Genomic DNA, 21,974 nt, shown 5'->3' on the forward strand with positions numbered 1-21,974 from the left:
TTGGTTTTGTTATGAGTCTTGTTTGAAAACAATGGTTTCTTTATTTGAAAATGAAAATTTTTATAATGATTTTTGGGATGTTACAATAATAACATTTTGCAAAATTATTTAACAATTTAATAATCCAAAAGAGACGTTTTTTAGTAGGGATGAGCTTCAAACTCGTAAGCCCTGGAACCGAAGCGGTTAGAATCGATATATGTTAAACTAGTTCGGGTACCGAGTATCACCTTAAGCTTAAAACGGGTATTGGATATCGGGTACAGTGGGTTCAAGTTTAATGGTTATCGGTAAAACGGATAAAGGGAATCAAACTTAGTAGTTTAAAGACCTTAAATATAAAAACATCCATGCAACTTGGACTCTCGGCGGATTGAAATCAGGAAGAAAAAGAAAACCCTCCTAACATTGTAGTTTTTTACACCAAAAAAAAAAAAAAAATACCTTACCACTTAATATAAATGTACCAAAACAACTCATGGTTACAAAAGTATGACAAAAGAGTCTCTGATTATAAGTATAAACTTTGTAAGTACCACAGGTTTTTTGGTTTTAAAACCCCAAACCCGGTTCCACATACCCACTTTTACATTTCCGGCTCTAAATACACTCTTTAGGTTCTGGGTTTATTTGGGTCAGGTTTAGACCCGTTTTCACCCCCAATTATTGAGTCATATCTATGAAAACTTAAATAAGAAAAGCTTGATTTTTCCTTGAAAAAAAGCCCTAAAGGATCCACTAAAATACAAATATGTAAGCCCTTAGACTATTTTTTTTTCCCCAAAAGCACACACTTCGTTGGAGTACAAAACAAAAGGCCAGAGTATTTTTATTATCATCAAAAATCATTTCATACCCTGAATCAAGTTTCGTCTCTGATTTCTTCGAAGATGTAAGTTTCCTCATATTCTGTTACAAAGTTTCTTTAAATATCGCTTCTTTGATTTCTTTTGGCTAATTTTATGTTCTTGCTGCGATGATCTTGAGGAAAGTTCCAGTAATTTTTCTTGGGTTTGTTTCGATTTCTATCAAGTTTATTCTAGTTTTATCAGACTGATGATTCTTGATGTTGAAGATGTTGAACTTGATGACTTAAAATTATATTTTTTCTTTTAGGGACTGCTTTGGTTTACAATATTGTACGTATATTTGGATTTTGGTGATAAAAAATAAAATGATTAATAGCCATTCTGATCACTTTATTGGTTAAATTTTGACTTTCAGAAATGTCGATATGTGATCAAATGATTTCTCTATTGATCATCAAACTAAGAAAGTGTTATTGACTTTTTGAAGTGGCCGCTTGTTATTGCATTGTAGAATGAGCTATCATTATTGTAGATTGTTTTTTTTTTCCTCTAAAATCTTTCATTTATGTTAGAGTAGATTGAAATGGCAAAGAGTTTATTCAAGCAAGAACATGATCTTGGTGAGTGTTTCGCTTTTACTGTATGAATATTATAATCGGTTTCAATTTTATTGATGAATCTCGGTGTTTGTTTCAGAAAAAAGGAGAGCAGAGGCTGCTAGAATTAGAGAGAAATACCCTGATAGGATTCCTGTAAGTATCAATCTTTCACTTATCGACAGTTAAACACCTCCTTTAGTTGAAGGGTAGTTTAGTAAAATTGCTCGTTTTCAACTCTCTCCTTAACATTTGTGCCATAATCGTTGCAACTTTCATAGTGTGGAACAATTAAAAATCTTTTTGTATTAGTTTTTTGAGTATTTGTTCTGATATATGGTTTCAAAGTAAGCTTCTTGAATTTTGTTATTTAAAGGTGATTGTGGAGAAAGGGGAGAGAAGTGATGTTCCTAACATCGATAAGAAAAAGTAAGTAATCTTGCTATAACATTTCCTACAATTCTTGCATTGAATATGACAGTTTCATTAGGGGTAAAATGGTCTTTTCAGTGAATTTGAAAATTATTTAACATGAAATTAAAAATTGCAGGTACCTTGTTCCAGCTGATTTGACTGTTGGTCAGTTTGTTTATGTGATCCGTAAAAGGATTAAACTGAGTGCTGAGAAGGCCATATTCATCTTTGTTGACAATGCCCTGCCCCCTACAGGTAATTTTACCATTTTACCCTTTTACTCATCATACTTCTAAAACGAGTGAAATTCTCACTGAGCTTGATGTTCTGCATTTATTTCAAAATGAAGTATTAAAACGGAATATAAATTAAAATTAAAATTATGTTTTCCAAAAATGAATTAAAATTACTATCAAGACTAAAAGGGTAAATGGGTAATACTTTTGTGGTGTTTCTTTTTCAGGGGCAATTATGTCCGCGATATATGAAGAAAAGAAGGACGATGATGGTTTCTTGTATGTTACATACAGTGGAGAGAACACGTTTGGAGAGCATTGACATTTTATATGTTTTTTCATGACATTTTCCAATAATGGATTATATTTTCTTGGAATCTTGTTCTTTTATCAAGAAGTTGACTACAATCATATAATTGGAGAATTGTATATAATCATTTACCCTTTGTTTTTATTCATGAATCTTTATATTTAATCTTCATGGGTGTTTCTGTATTCTGATTGAGACCGAAGGCAATAAGGAGTAGTTGTTTGTTATAAGGGTAAATTGCTGAAAATAGCTCTGTGCTTTCTTCTTGCTATCAATATGTGCAATGTACTTTATCTTTTATCCATAATAGGAACTTACTTATATTCTTTTTCATGATTATATTTATATTCCTTTACTGATTATAAACGTGTAAAATGCTTACAAGTTTCATATTTCTTTACTGAGGAGAACCTATATAGGGATGATTTTGAAGAATTCATGAAAAATTGAAGTATAATTGGAGTCCTAATGAAGATCTAAGCATCTCTTCATCGTCTCTTAGTGAAAGGTATAATTCTTAATTACCTGCTATAAATTTTAAGTTAGGTTTGGTTTTTCTTCCAAATCCTAAATTTTTTTATTAACCTAGGATTCTATGTGATTTTTAAGCTCTATCCTCCTTTTAGATTCAATCTACAAGCAACATCCCTTCCATTGATACTTATGGGGATTTGGATGGTAGTGTGTCTTCTAGCCCTATGATTCATAAATATGAATTTCCTTATGTTCCTATTAATCCAAATTAGATTATAGTGGTTTATATTGGTGATTTAGTGTGTAATTATATTTACTATCGACACAGACTATGTTCGGTTTACTATATGAGGTTGGAAGTGTAGGGTGCATATTCGGAGTGATAACTCATGAATATAGGGACCGGGGGCAGCTACCCTGGGCATAGGGTTCTAAGGGGAAGTGCCCCTAATGGGGTCCAAGGGGCAGAGCCCCTGGCAGTGACACTCGAAATTGATTATGTAAATGCATTTGTCTCTCAAACGCAAAACAACAAGATATTTTTCTATGTTTTGAATTTGGAAGTGACCTGACTTTTAAATTGTCATTAATGTATTATCCCAAATCAGATTTCGTGATACCCCATGCAATAAGGTCGAAATCACAGATTTTGGAAAATGATTGCAATCACGATTATTGAATTATCCAAGTTTATATTGATGTTCTTAGATAAAAAATCTAACATTATATTTCTCATTGACACATTATTTCATCAACAATTTGTCCAATATGTTGTTTGATCGTGGAATTGGACATTTCAAGCTCTAGTTTCATGTTTGAGTTATACATATGCTCTAATGAGTTATACAAGAGTTATGGAGTTTGATAATGATTGAGATCTAGGTTAACTTAAGTAATTAATGATTATTGTTATGATTCCATAATTCATCTTTGAAGTTTTGAGGGAAATTAACAAGTCTAATGATGAAGACACCATCATAATGAATGAGAAGTTTAAAAACAACTTTGAGATTCAAACATGGGAAATGATTTTATTTTTTATACAATGATAACTCATGTAATTCTAGTAACAATAACCATGAATCAAAGTATTGATGACTTCACAACTTCATTGGTGAATTAGAAATCTACATAACATTTTAGTTATGTCTGGAATCATAACTAGGTATTAGAATTGGTATTAAAAGTTGGATTAGTTAGAAAAGAATAGGAACATTATAGATGCTATTAAGAGTATTAAGGTGTATGGGTGGATTTATTCATATATGATTAATCAATTATTTTGTCATATCATATTCTATTTTTTCATAATTATCTATTTTCTAAGTAGATTGAATAATCACTTGTGAATATACATATATAATCTATTTTGTATATAATACTTGTAACGTTTCAATAGTTACAAACAGATTTTTCATTTTTAAAATAGAATAACCAGTTAAACATTTGCTTCAAAAACCATTTAGTAACATTTTCTTGATTGAAACCATACATTATCAGAGTTAATTTACAAAACTATAGAAAAAACATTTTCGATGCATGTGTACAGTCCCGCTGAGCTCTTTCCACGGAAAGACTTGCAAAATATTTAATCCACAACTGTAAGCATAAAGCTTAGTGAGTTCCCTAGTATACCACATATTTCATCATACATACAATGCATCCACACAAGAGTTCGACTCTAGCATCGAATATCCAAATCTCATATCCATATAAACATACATAACAAACATACATGAAATAATGGGTTTGATCCAACCTAGGTGAATGATGTGGGCAAAATCATAGTCTTACATCTTGCTAACAGCCAAATCATGGTCTTTCCTTGCAATTTTGAGGGCCAAATCTCGATCTTACATACAACTGTTAGGGGTTAGATCTTGGTCTTCCATACAACTGCCAGAGACCGGATCCTGATCTTTCATATAATTGTTAGGGGCCAGATCCTGGTCTTCCATACAACGGTCAATGACTAGCTCTTGGTCTTTCATATAATTGTTATGGGCCAGATCCTGGTCTTCCATACAATACATAAAGTCATATGTAGTCAAGGATCAGATAGACAGTCAAACAGATGACCCACCCGTGAGCGAACAATCAGACAAAAACGTCACAATCAGGCATTAGACCAAGAGTAGTTACAAAATTATCCAAGTGAGAGACTGTTGGATTAAGATGTCTAAAGCAATAACTAAATTGGATATTCTTGAAATAAAAGTAAAGTCATTTTTAGGTTGCCCTCATACCTGTAACTGAATAGAATGCCTTTGGGGAAAGAGGCTAATTTGTTAATTTATTATATGATTAATAAATTAATTAGAAACTGAAATAAATGATTTACTAATATATTATATGATTAATATATTAATTATAAATAGTTATAACTAATTTAGAAATGATAAGAAATTAATTGGAATTAATTTCAGGTTGGTAAGAATTAATTGGAAGTGCAGGGACTAAGCAGTAATTCTTTAATAGTTCAAGAGAGGGATTCTATAACCCTCCTAGCATGTCTGGTTTTTTCTATGGTTTTAGGGTTTCTAGAATGCTCCTTATTGGATAATTAAGGAGTTAGATAACTACTTAATTCAAGATATTATTATTATATTCAAATAATGGTTATCCAAGACTTCCTTATCAACTATAAATAGGACCCTAGAGTCTCATATTTTCGTCCACTCATCCCAAGCCTCCAAGAGCATAAATTTTTCTCTAAACCTCCCCACTCCTCAATTCTTCTAGTTGTTAGGGTTTTGGGTACAAGACATTAGAGTCATCGAAGCTTTTGGTGCTTGCTTTCAAGGAATTCAAAGGAGATTTTGGTTGATTAATTGCTACATTAATCAAAAGGTATCTAACCCTAAATTTTCTTGTAATTTCGATTATACTTGATTTTCCTAGGGTTTATTGATATTCATAGTTCATAGCTATCAATAGAGAAAATATAGATCATTTCTAGGTTGCATGTAAACTTAAGGGTTTAAGTGTTTTTCCACCACATGAATTGTAACACCCTAAATTCATGACCAAACTTTTGTTTTTAAAACCATTCCAAATTCGAGAATTACATAATAAACCATAGTTTCCAAAAAGAATCATAACATAAATTAGAGTGACCCAAAATCATAAGTCATATAAAAATCTAGGATGATGTGCACAATCAAGCCTTCGCTTTGCCCCTACCATCTAAAGTACATGAAACCATAAAATCAAGCTATAAACCAAATCTTAGTGAGTTCCCCCAAAGTAACCTACACAAAAAAACATATTCACACATTGCATGGTGGATCCACAGTCTCCCGACTGGATTACCCTTGGCCCATAGTCTCACGGCTGGATTGCCCATATGGCCTACGGTCTCCTAACTGGATTGTCGTGGGTTTGTTTCCCTATAACACAAAGCAGTACCGCCTCAACCCACCCACACAATGTTGACATATGTAATAGATAAACATATAACCAACAAGTACATGTAATCATACAGATAAACTAATCCAATATATAATCAGCAAATATAGGTAATCATACAAATCTACCATTCTAACATAACATCGTCCTATATACCAGGATACATAACATAGTGGGTTGGCATTATTGCCTTCGACCCGCAAGTATAACGAGGAAAACTCACCTAAATGTCTGAAATATGGTTGAACTGAATGCTACTCCAAAAACCGACTATACAGGTCACTTATACAATAAGCACTAACGAACCTTAGTTTAGTGTTGAAATTACTCTATTTGACATAAAGTCAAACTTGGTCAACGAGCAAAGTCAACAGTTAATGGTCAAAATCCTTACTTAAAAGTCACCCAACCACTCGTTACGCCGTGACCTAATTAGACAAAATAATCGTGAATCCTCATTCTCACGCCGTGACACCGAAGTGCTCACGACGTGAGGAACGCTCTGGGAAGATTTGATGAACAAAGCTCTTAATCCTTTAAGGTATGCAACCAACACTTCCAGAATGTCTTATCTATTTCAGAACATCATAAAAATCATGGCTTTTTGGACATGCATGTCCAATGCATGTCCCAAACACAAGTTAGGGCATAAAAGGAAGAAATGGCATTAAAAGCTCATATAAGAGTATTAAAACCCAACTATACTTCAGATCCAATACTTATATTACCAAAGGGACACTGGAGATCCATAAAGTTGGCAAGTTTATGGATTCCATCCATTACATCGTTCTATACATGAAAGATAAAGTATAAAATCTGGATCTAGGATTATAGAGTCATAAATCATTGAACTTGGAAACTTACAAAGGTCTAGAAGGTGTGAAGATGAATGATGGTGAGCATTGAATGCATAAATGATGAACTAGATGCTCTTCATCTTCTTCTTCTTTGTTAGAAATCACCATAAATGAGCTCAAAATCAACTATGGGGTGGTAGGGTTTCAAAGGGAAGTGCAAGAAGGTAATGGAGGTTGAGAATGGCTAACCCTAACCCTCACTTCCTTTAAATACATAATAAATCCCCAAAACTAGGGTTTTCCTAGCATTCGCATCTCACTTTGTAACCCATAAGGGCTCACATCGTGAGAGTCAAAATATGTGTGATTCTTCCATCTGGGCTCATGTTGTGACACCTAAGTGATCACGTCATGAACGGGGTTTAAACTTGAGAATTAAATTAGAAATTTCAAAATGGTGCTTAGTAAACGACCCAAAAATCAAGGGTAAAAATTTCATTTTTTAATATGGTCAAAACACATATATGTTTTGAACCCGAGCTTTCCAAAACATTGCTAATAAAAAACATTTATCAGAGTTCATCCCAAAATCAAATATTGCAGAAAACGCGGTGTGTGTGTGTGTGTGTTACGATCAAGCCAAACCCTTCCTTTCCAAACCGATGATACCTGAAACCATAAACAAAACTGTAAGCATGAAGCTTAGTGAGTTCCCCAGAGCATACCCCACATAATCCACATAATCACATAATCCATATTAGCTATAAAAGCTACATAAACCACATAAGTCATATCAATCACGTGGGCCATATCGATCACATAAGACATATATATATATATATATATATATATATATATATATATATATATATATATATATATATATAAACATATAAGGAATGTCATGGGCTCTCCCACATGGTTTGATATCCAACTGCCACGGGCTCCCCCCCGGGGTCTTCCATGCAAATATCCCAAAGACAACTAGCATATCACATACTGTCATAAACAAATAACGTACCACATGTCACATAATCAACTAGCATACACAAGCTAATCATATAAACATATAAGGATGTCGTGGGCTCCCCCAAGGTCTTACTCCAGGATACCGTGGGCTCCCCCCAAGGTCTTACACCTATGTGTCATGGGTTCCCCCCATGATCTTTACCTGGAAAGTCATGGGCTCCCCAACATGGTCTGACATCCAAGTGCTATGAGCTCCCCTCCCCCCATGATCTTTACCTGAAAAGTCATGGGCTCCACCACATGGTCTTACATCCAAGTGTCGTAGGCCCCCATGGTCTTCACCTGAAAATCCATGACCTCTCCCACATGGTCTTACATCCAAGTGATATGGGCTCCCCCATGATCTTTCATGCAAATATGACATAAACAAATAGCATGACGCATAGCATATAACCAAACCTATAATATATATATATATATATATATATATATATATATATATATATATATATATATATATATAAACATACAATTATAAAAATAATATATAATTATATGGATAATATTCGAGTCATTTTTAAATTAAAAGTTTTGACCATAACCCAATCAATTTCATTTTATGTAATGTAAACATATGGAAATGCATTATCTAAACCTGTTAATTTTTATGGGAGTTTGATGTGATTTTGCCGGGTCTAGTCCGGCCTCAGCCATATGTTCTAAAAATCAAATAACAAAAGCTTTTTCTTTGCTTGACAAAGGCCCTAAAAGATTTAGTAAAATACAAATATATAATCCCTTCGACTATTATTTTCCTAAAGCACACACTTTCTTGGAGTACAAAACAAAAGGCCAGAGTAGTTTTATTATCATCAAAAATCAATTCATATCCTCAATCAAGTTTCGTCTCTAAAGTTCTTCGAAGAGGTTAGTTTTCTCATATCCTTTTACAAAGTTTCTTTAACCATCGCTTCTTTGATTCCGTTTGACTAAATTTATGTTCTTCCTGCGATGATCTTGAGGAAAATTCGAGTAATTTTGCTTGGGTTTGTTTCGATTTCTATCAAGTTTATTTTAGTTTTATCAGACGGATGATTCTTGATGTTAAAGATGTTGAACTTGATGACTTAAAAAATATATATATTTCTTTTAGGGATTGCTTTGGTTTACAATATTGTATGTATATTTGGATTTTGGTGATAAAAGGGGTAAATGATTATGCTCATTCCGATCACTTTATTGGTTTCATTAATTGTGCATACCGACATACGGTATGAGCTTTATTCAATTTTAGGTTTAAATTTTGACTTTTAGAAATGTCAATATGTGGTCGAAAGATTTCTGTATTGATCATCAAACGAAGAAAGTAATTATTGACTTTTTGAAGTTAGCTACTGTTCTACTTGTTATTGATTGTTCTTATTTCTAAATCTTTCATTTATGTTAGAGTAGATTGAAATGGCAAAGAGTTTATTCAAGCAAGAACATGATCTTGGTGAGTGTTTCGCTTTTACTGTATGAATATTATAATCGGTTTCAATTTTATTGATGAATCTCGGTGTTTGTTTCAGAAAAAAGGAGAGCAGAGGCTGCTAGAATTAGAGAGAAATACCCTGATAGGATTCCTGTAAGTATCAATCTTTCACTTATCGACAGTTAAACACCTCCTTTAGTTGAAGGGTAGTTTAGTAAAATTGCTCGTTTTCAACTCTCTCCTTAACATTTGTGCCATAATCGTTGCAACTTTCATAGTGTGGAACAATTAAAAATCTTTTTGTATTAGTTTTTTGAGTATTTGTTCTGATATATGGTTTCAAAGTAAGCTTCTTGAATTTTGTTATTTAAAGGTGATTGTGGAGAAAGGGGAGAGAAGTGATGTTCCTAACATCGATAAGAAAAAGTAAGTAATCTTGCTATAACATTTCCTACAATTCTTGCATTGAATATGACAGTTTCATTAGGGGTAAAATGGTCTTTTCAGTGAATTTGAAAATTATTTAACATGAAATTAAAAATTGCAGGTACCTTGTTCCAGCTGATTTGACTGTTGGTCAGTTTGTTTATGTGATCCGTAAAAGGATTAAACTGAGTGCTGAGAAGGCCATATTCATCTTTGTTGACAATGCCCTGCCCCCTACAGGTAATTTTACCATTTTACCCTTTTACTCATCATACTTCTAAAACGAGTGAAATTCTCACTGAGCTTGATGTTCTGCATTTATTTCAAAATGAAGTATTAAAACGGAATATAAATTAAAATTAAAATTATGTTTTCCAAAAATGAATTAAAATTACTATCAAGACTAAAAGGGTAAATGGGTAATACTTTTGTGGTGTTTCTTTTTCAGGGGCAATTATGTCCGCGATATATGAAGAAAAGAAGGACGATGATGGTTTCTTGTATGTTACATACAGTGGAGAGAACACGTTTGGAGAGCATTGACATTTTATATGTTTTTTCATGACATTTTCCAATAATGGATTATATTTTCTTGGAATCTTGTTCTTTTATCAAGAAGTTGACTACAATCATATAATTGGAGAATTGTATATAATCATTTACCCTTTGTTTTTATTCATGAATCTTTATATTTAATCTTCATGGGTGTTTCTGTATTCTGATTGAGACCGAAGGCAATAAGGAGTAGTTGTTTGTTATAAGGGTAAATTGCTGAAAATAGCTCTGTGCTTTCTTCTTGCTATCAATATGTGCAATGTACTTTATCTTTTATCCATAATAGGAACTTACTTATATTCTTTTTCATGATTATATTTATATTCCTTTACTGATTATAAACGTGTAAAATGCTTACAAGTTTCATATTTCTTTACTGAGGAGAACCTATATAGGGATGATTTTGAAGAATTCATGAAAAATTGAAGTATAATTGGAGTCCTAATGAAGATCTAAGCATCTCTTCATCGTCTCTTAGTGAAAGGTATAATTCTTAATTACCTGCTATAAATTTTAAGTTAGGTTTGGTTTTTCTTCCAAATCCTAAATTTTTTTATTAACCTAGGATTCTATGTGATTTTTAAGCTCTATCCTCCTTTTAGATTCAATCTACAAGCAACATCCCTTCCATTGATACTTATGGGGATTTGGATGGTAGTGTGTCTTCTAGCCCTATGATTCATAAATATGAATTTCCTTATGTTCCTATTAATCCAAATTAGATTATAGTGGTTTATATTGGTGATTTAGTGTGTAATTATATTTACTATCGACACAGACTATGTTCGGTTTACTATATGAGGTTGGAAGTGTAGGGTGCATATTCGGAGTGATAACTCATGAATATAGGGACCGGGGGCAGCTACCCTGGGCATAGGGTTCTAAGGGGAAGTGCCCCTAATGGGGTCCAAGGGGCAGAGCCCCTGGCAGTGACACTCGAAATTGATTATGTAAATGCATTTGTCTCTCAAACGCAAAACAACAAGATATTTTTCTATGTTTTGAATTTGGAAGTGACCTGACTTTTAAATTGTCATTAATGTATTATCCCAAATCAGATTTCGTGATACCCCATGCAATAAGGTCGAAATCACAGATTTTGGAAAATGATTGCAATCACGATTATTGAATTATCCAAGTTTATATTGATGTTCTTAGATAAAAAATCTAACATTATATTTCTCATTGACACATTATTTCATCAACAATTTGTCCAATATGTTGTTTGATCGTGGAATTGGACATTTCAAGCTCTAGTTTCATGTTTGAGTTATACATATGCTCTAATGAGTTATACAAGAGTTATGGAGTTTGATAATGATTGAGATCTAGGTTAACTTAAGTAATTAATGATTATTGTTATGATTCCATAATTCATCTTTGAAGTTTTGAGGGAAATTAACAAGTCTAATGATGAAGACACCATCATAATGAATGAGAAGTTTAAAAACAACTTTGAGATTCAAACATGGGAAATGATTTTATTTTTTATACAATGATAACTCATGTAATTCTAGTAACAATAACCATGAATCAAAGTATTGATGACTTCACAACTTCATTGGTGAATTAGAAATCTACATAACATTTTAGTTATGTCTGGAATCATAACTAGGTATTAGAATTGGTATTAAAAGTTGGATTAGTTAGAAAAGAATAGGAACATTATAGATGCTATTAAGAGTATTAAGGTGTATGGGTGGATTTATTCATATATGATTAATCAATTATTTTGTCATATCATATTCTATTTTTTCATAATTATCTATTTTCTAAGTAGATTGAATAATCACTTGTGAATATACATATATAATCTATTTTGTATATAATACTTGTAACGTTTCAATAGTTACAAACAGATTTTTCATTTTTAAAATAGAATAACCAGTTAAACATTTGCTTCAAAAACCATTTAGTAACATTTTCTTGATTGAAACCATACATTATCAGAGTTAATTTACAAAACTATAGAAAAAACATTTTCGATGCATGTGTACAGTCCCGCTGAGCTCTTTCCACGGAAAGACTTGCAAAATATTTAATCCACAACTGTAAGCATAAAGCTTAGTGAGTTCCCTAGTATACCACATATTTCATCATACATACAATGCATCCACACAAGAGTTCGACTCTAGCATCGAATATCCAAATCTCATATCCATATAAACATACATAACAAACATACATGAAATAATGGGTTTGATCCAACCTAGGTGAATGATGTGGGCAAAATCATAGTCTTACATCTTGCTAACAGCCAAATCATGGTCTTTCCTTGCAATTTTGAGGGCCAAATCTCGATCTTACATACAACTGTTAGGGGTTAGATCTTGGTCTTCCATACAACTGCCAGAGACCGGATCCTGATCTTTCATATAATTGTTAGGGGCCAGATCCTGGTCTTCCATACAACGGTCAATGACTAGCTCTTGGTCTTTCATATAATTGTTATGGGCCAGATCCTGGTCTTCCATACAATACATAAAGTCATATGTAGTCAAGGATCAGATAGACAGTCAAACAGATGACCCACCCGTGAGCGAACAATCAGACAAAAACGTCACAATCAGGCATTAGACCAAGAGTAGTTACAAAATTATCCAAGTGAGAGACTGTTGGATTAAGATGTCTAAAGCAATAACTAAATTGGATATTCTTGAAATAAAAGTAAAGTCATTTTTAGGTTGCCCTCATACCTGTAACTGAATAGAATGCCTTTGGGGAAAGAGGCTAATTTGTTAATTTATTATATGATTAATAAATTAATTAGAAACTGAAATAAATGATTTACTAATATATTATATGATTAATATATTAATTATAAATAGTTATAACTAATTTAGAAATGATAAGAAATTAATTGGAATTAATTTCAGGTTGGTAAGAATTAATTGGAAGTGCAGGGACTAAGCAGTAATTCTTTAATAGTTCAAGAGAGGGATTCTATAACCCTCCTAGCATGTCTGGTTTTTTCTATGGTTTTAGGGTTTCTAGAATGCTCCTTATTGGATAATTAAGGAGTTAGATAACTACTTAATTCAAGATATTATTATTATATTCAAATAATGGTTATCCAAGACTTCCTTATCAACTATAAATAGGACCCTAGAGTCTCATATTTTCGTCCACTCATCCCAAGCCTCCAAGAGCATAAATTTTTCTCTAAACCTCCCCACTCCTCAATTCTTCTAGTTGTTAGGGTTTTGGGTACAAGACATTAGAGTCATCGAAGCTTTTGGTGCTTGCTTTCAAGGAATTCAAAGGAGATTTTGGTTGATTAATTGCTACATTAATCAAAAGGTATCTAACCCTAAATTTTCTTGTAATTTCGATTATACTTGATTTTCCTAGGGTTTATTGATATTCATAGTTCATAGCTATCAATAGAGAAAATATAGATCATTTCTAGGTTGCATGTAAACTTAAGGGTTTAAGTGTTTTTCCACCACATGAATTGTAACACCCTAAATTCATGACCAAACTTTTGTTTTTAAAACCATTCCAAATTCGAGAATTACATAATAAACCATAGTTTCCAAAAAGAATCATAACATAAATTAGAGTGACCCAAAATCATAAGTCATATAAAAATCTAGGATGATGTGCACAATCAAGCCTTCGCTTTGCCCCTACCATCTAAAGTACATGAAACCATAAAATCAAGCTATAAACCAAATCTTAGTGAGTTCCCCCAAAGTAACCTACACAAAAAAACATATTCACACATTGCATGGTGGATCCACAGTCTCCCGACTGGATTACCCTTGGCCCATAGTCTCACGGCTGGATTGCCCATATGGCCTACGGTCTCCTAACTGGATTGTCGTGGGTTTGTTTCCCTATAACACAAAGCAGTACCGCCTCAACCCACCCACACAATGTTGACATATGTAATAGATAAACATATAACCAACAAGTACATGTAATCATACAGATAAACTAATCCAATATATAATCAGCAAATATAGGTAATCATACAAATCTACCATTCTAACATAACATCGTCCTATATACCAGGATACATAACATAGTGGGTTGGCATTATTGCCTTCGACCCGCAAGTATAACGAGGAAAACTCACCTAAATGTCTGAAATATGGTTGAACTGAATGCTACTCCAAAAACCGACTATACAGGTCACTTATACAATAAGCACTAACGAACCTTAGTTTAGTGTTGAAATTACTCTATTTGACATAAAGTCAAACTTGGTCAACGAGCAAAGTCAACAGTTAATGGTCAAAATCCTTACTTAAAAGTCACCCAACCACTCGTTACGCCGTGACCTAATTAGACAAAATAATCGTGAATCCTCATTCTCACGCCGTGACACCGAAGTGCTCACGACGTGAGGAACGCTCTGGGAAGATTTGATGAACAAAGCTCTTAATCCTTTAAGGTATGCAACCAACACTTCCAGAATGTCTTATCTATTTCAGAACATCATAAAAATCATGGCTTTTTGGACATGCATGTCCAATGCATGTCCCAAACACAAGTTAGGGCATAAAAGGAAGAAATGGCATTAAAAGCTCATATAAGAGTATTAAAACCCAACTATACTTCAGATCCAATACTTATATTACCAAAGGGACACTGGAGATCCATAAAGTTGGCAAGTTTATGGATTCCATCCATTACATCGTTCTATACATGAAAGATAAAGTATAAAATCTGGATCTAGGATTATAGAGTCATAAATCATTGAACTTGGAAACTTACAAAGGTCTAGAAGGTGTGAAGATGAATGATGGTGAGCATTGAATGCATAAATGATGAACTAGATGCTCTTCATCTTCTTCTTCTTTGTTAGAAATCACCATAAATGAGCTCAAAATCAACTATGGGGTGGTAGGGTTTCAAAGGGAAGTGCAAGAAGGTAATGGAGGTTGAGAATGGCTAACCCTAACCCTCACTTCCTTTAAATACATAATAAATCCCCAAAACTAGGGTTTTCCTAGCATTCGCATCTCACTTTGTAACCCATAAGGGCTCACATCGTGAGAGTCAAAATATGTGTGATTCTTCCATCTGGGCTCATGTTGTGACACCTAAGTGATCACGTCATGAACGGGGTTTAAACTTGAGAATTAAATTAGAAATTTCAAAATGGTGCTTAGTAAACGACCCAAAAATCAAGGGTAAAAATTTCATTTTTTAATATGGTCAAAACACATATATGTTTTGAACCCGAGCTTTCCAAAACATTGCTAATAAAAAACATTTATCAGAGTTCATCCCAAAATCAAATATTGCAGAAAACGCGGTGTGTGTGTGTGTGTGTTACGATCAAGCCAAACCCTTCCTTTCCAAACCGATGATACCTGAAACCATAAACAAAACTGTAAGCATGAAGCTTAGTGAGTTCCCCAGAGCATACCCCACATAATCCACATAATCACATAATCCATATTAGCTATAAAAGCTACATAAACCACATAAGTCATATCAATCACGTGGGCCATATCGATCACATAAGACATATATATATATATATATATATATATATATATATATATATATATATATATATATATATATATATATAAACATATAAGGAATGTCATGGGCTCTCCCACATGGTTTGATATCCAACTGCCACGGGCTCCCCCCCGGGGTCTTCCATGCAAATATCCCAAAGACAACTAGCATATCACATACTGTCATAAACAAATAACGTACCACATGTCACATAATCAACTAGCATACACAAGCTAATCATATAAACATATAAGGATGTCGTGGGCTCCCCCAAGGTCTTACTCCAGGATACCGTGGGCTCCCCCCAAGGTCTTACACCTATGTGTCATGGGTTCCCCCCATGATCTTTACCTGGAAAGTCATGGGCTCCCCAACATGGTCTGACATCCAAGTGCTATGAGCTCCCCTCCCCCCATGATCTTTACCTGAAAAGTCATGGGCTCCACCACATGGTCTTACATCCAAGTGTCGTAGGCCCCCATGGTCTTCACCTGAAAATCCATGACCTCTCCCACATGGTCTTACATCCAAGTGATATGGGCTCCCCCATGATCTTTCATGCAAATATGACATAAACAAATAGCATGACGCATAGCATATAACCAAACCTATAATATATATATATATATATATATATATATATATATATATATATATATATATATATATAAACATACAATTATAAAAATAATATATAATTATATGGATAATATTCGAGTCATTTTTAAATTAAAAGTTTTGACCATAACCCAATCAATTTCATTTTATGTAATGTAAACATATGGAAATGCATTATCTAAACCTGTTAATTTTTATGGGAGTTTGATGTGATTTTGCCGGGTCTAGTCCGGCCTCAGCCATATGTTCTAAAAATCAAATAACAAAAGCTTTTTCTTTGCTTGACAAAGGCCCTAAAAGATTTAGTAAAATACAAATATATAATCCCTTCGACTATTATTTTCCTAAAGCACACACTTTCTTGGAGTACAAAACAAAAGGCCAGAGTAGTTTTATTATCATCAAAAATCAATTCATATCCTCAATCAAGTTTCGTCTCTAAAGTTCTTCGAAGAGGTTAGTTTTCTCATATCCTTTTACAAAGTTTCTTTAACCATCGCTTCTTTGATTCCGTTTGACTAAATTTATGTTCTTCCTGCGATGATCTTGAGGAAAATTCGAGTAATTTTGCTTGGGTTTGTTTCGATTTCTATCAAGTTTATTTTAGTTTTATCAGACGGATGATTCTTGATGTTAAAGATGTTGAACTTGATGACTTAAAAAATATATATATTTCTTTTAGGGATTGCTTTGGTTTACAATATTGTATGTATATTTGGATTTTGGTGATAAAAGGGGTAAATGATTATGCTCATTCCGATCACTTTATTGGTTTCATTAATTGTGCATACCGACATACGGTATGAGCTTTATTCAATTTTAGGTTTAAATTTTGACTTTTAGAAATGTCAATATGTGGTCGAAAGATTTCTGTATTGATCATCAAACGAAGAAAGTAATTATTGACTTTTTGAAGTTAGCTACTGTTCTACTTGTTATTGATTGTTCTTATTTCTAAATCTTTCATTTATGTTAGAGTAGATTGAAATGGCAAAGAGTTTATTCAAGCAAGAACATGATCTTGGTGAGTGTTTCGCTTTTACTGTATGAATATTATAATCGGTTTCAATTTTATTGATGAATCTCGGTGTTTGTTTCAGAAAAAAGGAGAGCAGAGGCTGCTAGAATTAGAGAGAAATACCCTGATAGGATTCCTGTAAGTATCAATCTTTCACTTATCGACAGTTAAACACCTCCTTTAGTTGAAGGGTAGTTTAGTAAAATTGCTCGTTTTCAACTCTCTCCTTAACATTTGTGCCATAATCGTTGCAACTTTCATAGTGTGGAACAATTAAAAATCTTTTTGTATTAGTTTTTTGAGTATTTGTTCTGATATATGGTTTCAAAGTAAGCTTCTTGAATTTTGTTATTTAAAGGTGATTGTGGAGAAAGGGGAGAGAAGTGATGTTCCTAACATCGATAAGAAAAAGTAAGTAATCTTGCTATAACATTTCCTACAATTCTTGCATTGAATATGACAGTTTCATTAGGGGTAAAATGGTCTTTTCAGTGAATTTGAAAATTATTTAACATGAAATTAAAAATTGCAGGTACCTTGTTCCAGCTGATTTGACTGTTGGTCAGTTTGTTTATGTGATCCGTAAAAGGATTAAACTGAGTGCTGAGAAGGCCATATTCATCTTTGTTGACAATGCCCTGCCCCCTACAGGTAATTTTACCATTTTACCCTTTTACTCATCATACTTCTAAAACGAGTGAAATTCTCACTGAGCTTGATGTTCTGCATTTATTTCAAAATGAAGTATTAAAACGGAATATAAATTAAAATTAAAATTATGTTTTCCAAAAATGAATTAAAATTACTATCAAGACTAAAAGGGTAAATGGGTAATACTTTTGTGGTGTTTCTTTTTCAGGGGCAATTATGTCCGCGATATATGAAGAAAAGAAGGACGATGATGGTTTCTTGTATGTTACATACAGTGGAGAGAACACGTTTGGAGAGCATTGACATTTTATATGTTTTTTCATGACATTTTCCAATAATGGATTATATTTTCTTGGAATCTTGTTCTTTTATCAAGAAGTTGACTACAATCATATAATTGGAGAATTGTATATAGTCTAAAACTTGAAGAATGGGTTTGTTAATAATCATTTACCTTTTATTTTTATTGATGAATCTTTGATGTTTTTTTTTTGATGTTGATGCATGGGTGTTTTTGTATTCGGTATTCCGATTGAGACCGAACGAAATGAGTAGTTGTTCATTTTAGGGTAAGTTGCTAAAAATAGCATTGAACTTTCTTCTTGCTACCAATAAAGGCAATGTACTTTATCTTTGTCAAAATTGCAATTTTTGTTCAGAAGGTTTTGGACTAGCACCACCTCACACCTGTTCCAAAACTTTGATTTTGTTATGAGTTTGGTCTAGAAAATTTTATAACTCTTTATAACGAAGGATTTACTCTTTCTGTTATATTTTCTTATGTTTTTTTTATTGCAAAATCAGGAAAAAAAGGAAAAATCTCCCTCTCTCTCTCTCTCTCTCTCATATTCCCAAATTTATGGTCATTAATTTTTTTTTTTGAATGTTTATCTTGAAACAAAGTATTTCTTTTGTTGCGGAATTGGTCCCCAAAATATTATTTCGTTGGGAGATAATATTAACATTAAACATTTCTAAAGAAATATTTGATATTGATATCTTTTCAAAACTTGGAATGTGATAAGTGATACAAAACATAAACATAAATAAACCTTACATTAATTTATATTAATGATTTACGTCTCCTTTAATCTCTCAGTATAATGTATATTTGCATCGATACATGTGATACAAATAATTAAATGGGTCAGGTTGGTAAACTTGATGAGTACATATGATTTTCAACTCATAATAATATAGTTAATATGGTTACTTATCAAACAATTAACTCAATTACCTATTCCCGTTATATTATTTATTCTTTCCAAATGATTTATCCAAAGGATCATCTCCTACATCGCATTTACCTTTCATCGCCTATATTGCATTTCCTTATATATTTGTTGCTAAAGTTTTTTCCTAAGGATCACCGCCTACATTGCATAGACAATACTGTTTCGAGGATTACTCCCCAATACGTGTCCAGTAAGGGTTGGGTAATCATCTCATGAATACGTAGTTACTACATCGTCTGAACTCGTAATTTATCACTTACAGGTTATGAGCCTACCGGTATATCCACATGACTTGTTTAGATTGGTCAGTGGTCGTCATCTATACTCTGGTAGATGACTACATCGCAACATCGCAAGTCAAGGTCATGACATCTCCTAATCATTTCCTATTGATCACCTATTATATATCATATTATTTTATCTAACACATAACATTTTTAGCACAAATAATAAACATATAAAGAATGTACTTATCTAGATACTTCATATCTATGTGTATGATGAATGTAACTATGCACTCACTTAATAATGTGGATGACCGACGATTTCGGCAGTACTTCGCTTCGTACTTTGAAAAGACCTAGACGCATAAAGTACTAAGCCTTAGTCTAGTTTCTTAATCTTGATACCTATAATCATTATAGTCTAAGATTCCTCGGTAATCTCAATGTCTACATCAAGATCTATCAAGTAAAGATCAGCCAGGCAGGACAGTTGGGAGGCTGGACCATTTTTGCATAATATTTTTTCTGAAGTCCAACAAGCAAACCAATGTGAACATTCTAGACACATTTCCTGTAAGTAGATTGATTAGTATAATGACATGAAATTACTGATATAGGTTCATAATAACGACTTATGACTATAAATATAAGTTACACCGAAAAGACTAGAGTGTAGCTTAACATATAAAGATTCTTCCTGACAAAAGTTAGGAAATTGCATTGACAGAGCTTCTAGTTGTAACATCCCAATTATTAATGCAAAAAATTCCATTTTTGATAAAACGATTTACAAAAAAACAATTATAAGAAAACATTATTGAGTCACATCATGTAATAAAACCATAACCACATGTCTCAAATTCATATCATAAAAATAGTAACAATTTCAGAGTACAATCCCAAGAATCTCATAATACGGAAATCTTGTGTCTGTGATACGCTGCTACCGTGCTAGCTCCTTCCCATTCAATGAAGAGGTACCTGAAAACAAAACTGAAAATTGTAAGCACGAAGCATAGTGAGTTCCCCCTTCATACCACATACCACATAACAAGCATACTATCGGGAAATTCTAGGGTGCCCGACTTACCCTGTCTGCCAATTCTGGGATGCCAACCTACCCTGTCCAGCAATTCTGGGGTGCCGACCTACCCTGTCGGGCCATTCTGGGGTGCCAACCTACCCTCCGGTTTAACTCAACCGGCTACAGGGACTATTTAACCCATACTATTACTACATAATAAAATAGCATAACATACCGTCAAGCATATCTGGGGTGCCCGACCTACGCTTTGGCCCGTAAGACCGTAACATGGGGACTATTCCCCATACTACCTAACATCCTATCATACTAGTACATAATCATAACAAATAGCACATATCAGATAATTATCACGAAGACAATCGCTATAACTCTTACTAGTGGGCCGACCTTGGTGCCTTAGACCCACTTTTACTGGAAGGTAACTTACCTCAGTGTCGTGAAGTGTCTAAACTGTCCTCGGTGTCGGGATCAACTCCTCTCAATTCCTACACATAATAATCTTCCTCAATTACAATTTCATACTCTTAACCCCTTTCGAGGTTCAACTCAGGTCAAAGTCAAAGTTAAGGTCAACATCTTGGTAGACGTCAACTCCAGGTCAAAGTCAACATCTGGTTGACTCAACTCACCGAGTTGACCCACCAACTAATCGATGTTGTCTCGGTCAAAAATAAACCTCACACACACACACTAGATAGTTAGGGTAAGTAAGGGTTGAATCCACGGGTACTTTGTGGTCAAACTTTGTGTGAAAATAGTCAACAAAAATATATTATTGGCAATTGTCACGGAAAATATTAAATCAATGATCAAATAAAAAGCTTGGAAAATTTATTAATTAAAACACAAATCTCAATGAGAAAACTAGAGTACTCCCGGTTCAGTTATAGACAATTTAAGTTCACACACTTTCTTCCCTAGAATCCTAATTCAGTTACTTAGATGCAATTGGGGTTTATTAACTTGTAACACATAGTTTGGGCATACTAGATGTTCATTCAACTAGTTTTCATACTCATTTATGTCTAAATGGATTAGGAACAATTAGTAAGCTAGCATAAAATGTCTTAAAACTACCTATTACCGCATTAAGATTCAATATCATAAGTTAGAATAATATATGTTGATTCAATCACTTGTCTTTATTCCTAAACTAATTGAACTTGGAACAAATGATGAATTGAAAATAGACTATCTTAATTATGACATCAAACAATTCATACAACCCAATTTC

At 33.3% G+C, this 21,974-nt stretch overlaps 3 protein-coding genes across 5 annotated transcripts; all 3 read left to right on the plus strand.

Annotated features, from left to right (window-relative positions):
* The first annotated feature begins 759 nt into the window (after window positions 1-759).
* LOC145000923 (autophagy-related protein 8f) lies at window positions 760-2,530 on the plus strand. Its single transcript, XM_078960225.1, has 6 exons — window positions 760-892; window positions 1,387-1,429; window positions 1,506-1,561; window positions 1,782-1,834; window positions 1,956-2,074; window positions 2,283-2,530. Exons 2-6 carry the CDS (start codon window positions 1,393-1,395, stop codon window positions 2,375-2,377), a joined length of 360 nt encoding a protein of 119 aa, XP_078816351.1. The 5' UTR covers window positions 760-892; window positions 1,387-1,392; the 3' UTR covers window positions 2,378-2,530.
* A 6,253-nt stretch (window positions 2,531-8,783) lies between these two features.
* Window positions 8,784-10,609, plus strand: LOC145000673 (autophagy-related protein 8f). Of its 2 annotated transcripts, none has more exons than XM_078959939.1 (6): window positions 8,784-8,940; window positions 9,461-9,508; window positions 9,585-9,640; window positions 9,861-9,913; window positions 10,035-10,153; window positions 10,362-10,609. In XM_078959939.1, exons 2-6 carry the CDS (start codon window positions 9,472-9,474, stop codon window positions 10,454-10,456), a joined length of 360 nt encoding a protein of 119 aa, XP_078816065.1. In that variant the 5' UTR covers window positions 8,784-8,940; window positions 9,461-9,471; the 3' UTR covers window positions 10,457-10,609. The 2 variants fall into 2 exon arrangements, with proteins under 2 accessions (XP_078816065.1, XP_078816064.1); XM_078959938.1 differs by having other exon boundaries at window positions 8,787-8,940; window positions 9,466-9,508.
* A 6,257-nt stretch (window positions 10,610-16,866) lies between these two features.
* On the plus strand, window positions 16,867-18,702 carry LOC145000782 (autophagy-related protein 8f). Of its 2 annotated transcripts, none has more exons than XM_078960061.1 (6): window positions 16,867-17,023; window positions 17,544-17,591; window positions 17,668-17,723; window positions 17,944-17,996; window positions 18,118-18,236; window positions 18,445-18,702. In XM_078960061.1, exons 2-6 carry the CDS (start codon window positions 17,555-17,557, stop codon window positions 18,537-18,539), a joined length of 360 nt encoding a protein of 119 aa, XP_078816187.1. In that variant the 5' UTR covers window positions 16,867-17,023; window positions 17,544-17,554; the 3' UTR covers window positions 18,540-18,702. The 2 variants fall into 2 exon arrangements, with proteins under 2 accessions (XP_078816187.1, XP_078816186.1); XM_078960060.1 differs by having other exon boundaries at window positions 16,870-17,023; window positions 17,549-17,591.
* Window positions 18,703-21,974: the final 3,272 nt, after the last annotated feature.

Source organism: Lactuca saligna, chromosome 6 (genome assembly GCF_052625555.1).
Source record: "Lactuca saligna cultivar CGN05327 chromosome 6, ASM5262555v1, whole genome shotgun sequence".
NCBI classification, from domain to species: Eukaryota; Viridiplantae; Streptophyta; class Magnoliopsida; order Asterales; family Asteraceae; genus Lactuca; species Lactuca saligna.

Bases quoted from the DNA above. Each gene is read 5' to 3' on its own strand.
- LOC145000923 (XM_078960225.1), top strand. From the start codon at position 1,393: ATGGCAAAGAGTTTATTCAAGCAAGAACATGATCTTG. The intron at 1,562-1,781 runs GTAAGTATCAAT...TGTTATTTAAAG, and splicing joins AATACCCTGATAGGATTCCT to GTGATTGTGGAGAAAGGGGA. The intron at 2,075-2,282 runs GTAATTTTACCA...TTTCTTTTTCAG, and splicing joins CAATGCCCTGCCCCCTACAG to GGGCAATTATGTCCGCGATA.
- LOC145000673 (XM_078959939.1), top strand. From the start codon at position 9,472: ATGGCAAAGAGTTTATTCAAGCAAGAACATGATCTTG. The intron at 9,509-9,584 runs GTGAGTGTTTCG...TGTTTGTTTCAG, and splicing joins CAAGCAAGAACATGATCTTG to AAAAAAGGAGAGCAGAGGCT. The intron at 9,914-10,034 runs GTAAGTAATCTT...TAAAAATTGCAG, and splicing joins CCTAACATCGATAAGAAAAA to GTACCTTGTTCCAGCTGATT.
- LOC145000782 (XM_078960061.1), top strand. From the start codon at position 17,555: ATGGCAAAGAGTTTATTCAAGCAAGAACATGATCTTG. The intron at 17,592-17,667 runs GTGAGTGTTTCG...TGTTTGTTTCAG, and splicing joins CAAGCAAGAACATGATCTTG to AAAAAAGGAGAGCAGAGGCT. The intron at 17,724-17,943 runs GTAAGTATCAAT...TGTTATTTAAAG, and splicing joins AATACCCTGATAGGATTCCT to GTGATTGTGGAGAAAGGGGA.